Source organism: Oncorhynchus nerka, linkage group LG27, assembly GCF_034236695.1.
Source record: "Oncorhynchus nerka isolate Pitt River linkage group LG27, Oner_Uvic_2.0, whole genome shotgun sequence".
NCBI classification, from domain to species: Eukaryota; Metazoa; Chordata; class Actinopteri; order Salmoniformes; family Salmonidae; genus Oncorhynchus; species Oncorhynchus nerka.
Genome location: NC_088422.1, coordinates 62,975,880 through 62,982,592, shown reverse-complemented (window position 1 = coordinate 62,982,592; position 6,713 = coordinate 62,975,880). Strand labels below are relative to the sequence as shown.

The 6,713-nt window shown below is 42.0% G+C and overlaps 1 protein-coding gene across 1 annotated transcript; it reads right to left on the bottom strand.

Moving 5' to 3' along the window:
• Window positions 1–1,282: 1,282 nt before the first annotated feature.
• LOC115112120 (cytochrome b-c1 complex subunit Rieske, mitochondrial-like) lies at window positions 1,283–6,473 on the bottom strand. Its single transcript, XM_029638936.2, has 2 exons — window positions 6,186–6,473; window positions 1,283–2,628 (listed from the first exon to the last, which is right to left on the bottom strand). The coding sequence occupies exons 1-2, from the start codon at window positions 6,394–6,396 to the stop codon at window positions 2,018–2,020; spliced, it is 822 nt and encodes a 273-aa protein (XP_029494796.1). The 5' UTR covers window positions 6,397–6,473; the 3' UTR covers window positions 1,283–2,017.
• Window positions 6,474–6,713: the final 240 nt, after the last annotated feature.

Genomic DNA, 6,713 nt, shown 5'->3' with positions numbered 1-6,713 from the left:
AGTTGACATGGCACCAGTGAGCAAGCCTGTGTCTGGCCGGGCAGGTGGCGTGTCAGACTATCAGGAACAGAGGTCACTCCAGGCAGCAAGGCAGTGGGGGGGGGGTTGTACTGTGGCGAAAGCCATTAGATAATTAAACCATCCATACAGTGTGAAGTTTAAGAATAAATAAAAGTCATCTGAAACCCTATTGTGCAGAGGAATTATCTTTTTTTCAGTTAACAGGGAACGCTAATCTGAAAAGCTACAGCAGCTGCTTCTTTTCTCTATATAATAGGCCTAAAAATAGATGTTCCATTATTGTACTAATTAATATACATATGTAAATAAAGTGCATTCTACAAGTTGGCTTGGCTGGGAGCAATTATTTATTCTCCTCTGATCCTTTCAGCCTTGTAGCTCCACCCAGGAAAATATGCAATTTTGACCTAAAGACATGTCAGGCGTCTGTCAAAATACAGGGAAATCGGCTAAAATAAAATAAGGCATTGGTTAGAGGCCGCTACTTATATTACGTGAAAAGGTTGTCAAGAAGCTCTCCCAGCAATGTGGCCGCTTTCGAGAGCACAACATCCAGCAACATTACTCATTTGGAATTCTGACAATTTGATATAGCCTTCTCCCTAACATATGTTTTACCAACCAATCATCTGCATGAATGCCGGTGGGGAATTCTGTGTCAATATCACACACAAAACCTGTTTCATTGGACAATATACAGCTCAAAGCAATTTACAACCAATCATGTGTAGTTATGAGACTTTGTGGAATTCCAAGTGGGACATTTCTTCAAGGCTGACCCAAAACAGTAACAGGTCTTGTCAATCCTATTTACTGAACACGTATTGTAAGGAATCCATTGGGATAAAATAAATACACACACAGGCAGTTATGCATAGCTTGTCTCTGTGACCCCGGAGAGAGAAAGACAAAAACACTTTATTATTAGCTAGTTATTAGTCAGTGAAGCGTGGGAATGCCAGGCGGGTTGGCAGCCATTTCCTTCCTAATCACCAGAGCTCTCAGTCAAGAGACCACCTCAGACAGCAGGCTTCTCTTAAACCGGACCGTAGTTGACATGCATGTAAAAATCAAACGAGTGTTCATGTTATTAACCCAGCCTGATAGCTAAATGAAATGTACTCGTAAATCTGAGGTTTGCTTTAGCAGGTGCATCAGAAATCTTCAAATGACATTCAGACTATAGAGGCAAGAAGCTGCTGTGTACTGCACTTGCAACCCAGTCTGAGCTGCAAGCAGTAAATAGCACACAAAAGGAATATGATTTTCTGTGAAACATTTATTAGCTTAACATGAGCATGCATTTGTACATAACTCTGTATACAGATGGATAGCTCATTAATAGAAAAGTGTAATCTGGCTGTTCTGTTGCATTAGCATCAATTTAAACAATGCCTTTGTCAGCACCCACTGACCACTTTTCTTTCTGGTATAGAATGTGTAATGTTAATCTGTGTGACCACCACCAAAGCAAAACAGTGATATTGATAAGAAAATATACAACCGTACGCAATATCGCCATTAAACAACTGAACCTAGCACTCTAAATCACCCCAACAATATCCAAGATTTTGGATCTCTCTGAAACTGAACATAAAGCCATCATTCATGACATTAACCCTTGAGAATCACCTCCGGACACAATTGTAGGCAACTGTCTGTAAGCAGGTGTACGTTTTTGATTGAGCAGCAAAGTCTTGGTCAATCCCCTTGTACCTGCACTATTAAAACATCATTATTGTTAGTAGGCTATTCCATGTTAAGAAAGGCGAAAGAAACCCCACTACTCATTTACAACCCAGGTCGTATTTTGGTACAATATAAGATTTAGCTGAGATTGGGTAAATAAATAAACATGAGAGGTTTTCAATCAGATAAAATGTACATTTATTACTTACAATAATTTATACCACCCTGAAACAGAGGTTGTGCCTGCTAATGGATGGAATAATGAGCCAGACAGAAACACACTGATCTGTGATCTCAGTCCAAAAATTTAGCCTACAATTACTGTGTCCTCATCTGGGAACTCATAGAAGGGCACCTCAAGGTTGAGTGGGGCTGGGCCTTTCCTGATGCGGCCAGAGGCATCGTAGTGAGAGCCATGGCAGGGGCAGTAGTATCCGCCATAGTCACCAGCATTGGCGATGGGTACACAGCCCAGGTGGGTGCACACGCCAATAACAATGATCCATTTTGGGTTGGCGACGCGGTCCTTGTCGTGCTGGGGGTCACGTAGCTCAGCCATATCCACAGCTTCCTCGGCGGCGATCTCTTTCTCAGACCGGTGGCGGATGAACAGAGGCTTGCCCCTCCACTTGAAGGTCATATTCTTGCCCTCTGGGATCTCTCCCAGCTTGACCTCGATCTTGGACATGGCCAGGACATCAGCTGAGGCACTCATGGAAGAGATAAACTGTGTGGCCACGGTCTTGGCTGTGTAGACACCAACCACGGCTGTGGCCCCGGTGACAAGGTAGGAGAAGGTTTTCCTGGACTCGCTGCTCTCCTGAGAAGATTTCTTGGGGTCAAGCAACTCAGGCCGACGGTAATCAGAGAAATCTGGCACCTTGATGTCAGTGTGAGCGAATCGGACTGCAGCTTTTGCTGAAAAATAAAACAAGTCCATTAGATAAACAATCAAAACAGTATTAAGAGAAAGACAATGGCATGTGATAGGAAAGTACCAGAGGGCAAATTATAGAAGCAGATGCATCCAAGTCAATAGCTAGTAAGATAGCAAATTAATGATCAGATTGTATGAAAGTGAAGTTTAAATACAAAGTAGCTAGCTAGCAAGCTTTCTAATAGTTAGTTATCCCATTAGCTGAGGAGTATTCATTATGTATTGCAATGGAAAACCGTTTAAGAATCAAACGGATCAAATGCAATGATTACCCCCCTGAATTTGTCCAATATAAACTCTTTTGTTATAAAACATTTTGCAACAAAATCTGCCTAATGAACACACCCTTGACCTACATGTTAGCTACCAACTCCCTTGCTAAAATGTAAGGTTAAACTAGTGACCAAGAAAACTCTCCTGACTCTAGCCACCAGAATCCGACCCTACCATTACACTAAGCAGCATTGGGGTCAGAATGCAAACATGGTTACATTACGACACTGGAGACGGCACAAGATACAGGTCCACGTACCTCAATGAATGGATGGGATATGCCACTGTACCCAATTTTACCTTAATCCACACCGATACATCTTAAATCAAATTTTATTTGTCACATGCTCCGAATACAACAGGTGTAGACCTTACAGTGAAATGCTTACTTACAAGCTCTTAAAACCTCTTGGTGTTAGGGGGCAGTATTTTCATTTTTGGGAAAAAAACGTTCCCGTTTCAAACGGGATATTTTGTCAGGAAAAGATGCTAGAATATGCATATAATTGACAGCTTTGGATAGAAAACACTAACTGATGTTACAGGCAAAAGACCGAGAAAAATCCAATCCGGAAGTGCCCCAGGTTTTGAAAGCGCTGCGGTCCAATGACTCCCTATTCAGCTGTGAATGTACCATCAACGAGCTTACGCTTTCTACGTATTCCCCAAGGTGTCTACAGCATTGTGACGTAGTTTTGCGCATGTCTGTTGAAGAATAGCCGTAGGCGGCCACATTGCGTAAGTGGCACATGGTGGCTCCGAGAGAGATTCTCGCGTAAAATAGGTAGCCATTACTCCAATCGGTCCTAGTGAAAAACGAATTGTCCCGACGGATATATTATCGAATAGATATTAGAAAAACACCTTGAGGATGGATTCTAAACAACGTTTGCCATGTTTCTGTCGATATTATGGAGCTAATTTGGAATATTTTTCTGCGTTGTGGTGACCTCAATTTCCGAGTGATTTCTCAGCCAAACGTGAAGAACAAACGGAGCTATTTCGCCTACAAAAATAATATTTTGGGAAAAAATGAACTTTTGCTGTCTACCTGAGAGTCTCCCGAGTGAAAACATCCGAAGTACATCAAAGGTAAACGATTTAATTTGATTGCTTTTCTGATTTCCGTGACAAGGTTGCCTGCTGCTAGCAAGGCATAATGCTATGCTAGGCTATGATAAACTTACGCAAATGCTTGTCTAGCGTTGGCTGTAAAAGCATATTTTGAAAATCTGAGATGACAGGGTGATTAACAAAAGGCTAAGCTGTGTTCCAATATATTTCACCTGGGATTTTCATGAATAGGAAGATTTTCTAGGAAGATTTATGTCTGTTGCGTTATGCTAATTTGCGTCAGATGATGACAACGGTCCCGTTCTTGGGATGGGGTGTCACTACAGGTTAAAATAAGAAAAAAGTAAGATATAAGAAAAATAAATAATTAAAGAGAAGCAGTGAATAACAATAGCGGGGCTATCTATATACAGGGGGTACCGGTACAGAGTCAATGTGTCAATGTAAAGGGGAACTGGTGTCGAGGTAATTGAGATAATTATGTAAATGCAGGCAGGGTTGTTAAAGTGACAATGCATAGATGATAACAGAGAGTAGCAGCGTGGGGGCAAATAGTCTAGGTAACCATTTGATTAGCTGTTCAGGAGTCTTATGGCTTGGGGGTAGATACCTCTTGGACCTAGACTTGGCGCTCTGGTACCACCTGCCGTACGCACTACCCTCTGTAGTGCCTTGCGGTCGGAGGCCGAGCAGTTGACATACCAGGCAGTGATGCAATCCGTCAGGATGCTGTCGATGGTGCAGCTGTAAAATCTTTTGAGGATCTAAGGACCCATGCCAAATCTTTTCAGTCTCCTGAGGGCGGCAGGGAAGCCTAGCGGTTAGAGCATTGGACTAGTAACCGAAAGGTTGCAAGTTCAAATCCCCGAGCTGACAAGGTACAAAATCTGTCGTTCTGCCCTTGAACAGGCAGTTAACCCACTATTCCTAGGCCGTCATTGAAAATAAGAATTTGTTCTTAACTGACTTGCCTAGTAAAATAAAGGTAAAAAATAAAAATACATTTTTTAAAAAGTTTGAAATACTGTTTGTTTTCCCGGAAAACTGCCGTTTCGTTCTCATGCTAGCTAGCAGTAGCCATTATGGAATGGCACATCACGTTGAACAACAAAATAAGCTGATAGGTTGACTGCAAACTGGCTGCAGTGGCTACTGCTAGCTAGCATGAGGACAAAAATTGCAGTTTTCTGGGAAAACAAGCAGTATTTCAACCTTCTCAATCTATCAGTGTGGATTAAGGTAACGTTTGGAGTGCAGTTGCATATCCAATCCCTGCATAGAGGTAAGCTTTCCGACCCATAATCGCACGTCAGCTCCATGGCGTCTTAATATAGCCATGATTGCGTTCTGACCCCAGTGTAGCTAAGTGTCGACAAGTGTAACAGTGGGGTCAGAAACTGCTGACTATCATCACTAAGACCCACCTGTATGGGTTATGTAATGTTATTGTAACTAGAATGATCAAAATATGACATTACTACACATAAGGTAGCAGTTAGTTAGATATTTAGTTAGTTAGTTAGTCAGGTTGTGACCCCAGACTCCAGTCAGTTTCTTTAACCCAGAGGCGCAACATTGAGAGACTTACGGGAACGCTTGCAAAACAGACCATGCAAGGGTTTGCAAAGTCAATGAGGTAAGTGTTATACACAATGACGTATTTCTGCGCATGAGTTTAGCAAGGTAACGTCGACAATGCATCGCCTATAAGCGTGATCGGGATTTCTATTGGAGAAGCAGTTTCTGCCTATCTTAAAACTGTACTGTCTTTGTGCCCCATACTGCAGTGCTGCTCCTCCTGCTGCTAGTTAAAATGTCTTAGCCCCGTTCATCATGGGCATCCCACTTACTTAGCTAACTAACTAGATAATTGTTAAAAATATTATTATACCCAATCGATATGTGAAGTTAATTGTACTTCTACCCAACATGTTTGTGGTTGTTGGTTCAAACCGTTTGGTCTTGACCTCGCAGTCAGCTACCTTAGTTAGCTAGTTAACTAGCCGGTTGGCTAGGCCGCTTCCAGCCAATGCACTCTACACAGCTAACATTAGCGAGCTAATGAACAATTTATGAAACAATCCTCAGATTCTACAGCATATCAATTGGACTTTAGTAAAATACAACAATGACTCAAGTAAAACCCGATTACTAACATTAGCCCTGAGATACTGCTATCTTAGCTACTTACCATTTATGCTAACTGATACTGCAGGCCCAGTCTTTGGACTCTGACCGTTCAGGGACTCGCGGGTAAGGAAAGGTTTCTTCGTGTCTACCAACACTTTCTCTCCTTTTACAACCACCCCTGGAATAAGGGCTTTGAGGGGTCCAGCAACTGCATAGTTCGTAGCCTGCAAGTATGGAGAAAATACCCCCGAACGAGCGGCAAGTGACATCATCTTTTTAGCGAGAAAGCTCCTTGCAATGCTAGCTAGCTACGACCTTGTCTAGACTGTGCAAGGGGAACAAGCGCTGGTTGATTACGCAACACGTCAGGTGACGAAATTACGTATATCAGAAGGGTTACTGTGTGTTACTTTTCTACTGTGATGAGCAATATCTAATCCATTCTTTTCTTAGGGAATTCTTATCTGATGAAAATACTTAAGACTTTTCTGACATTAAATTGTTGTATGTGTTTTGTTTTACACTTTTACATTTTTTTGCTCAAGTTTGAGATAACCAATCATAATTTGCATACATTTATTCCCTGCTT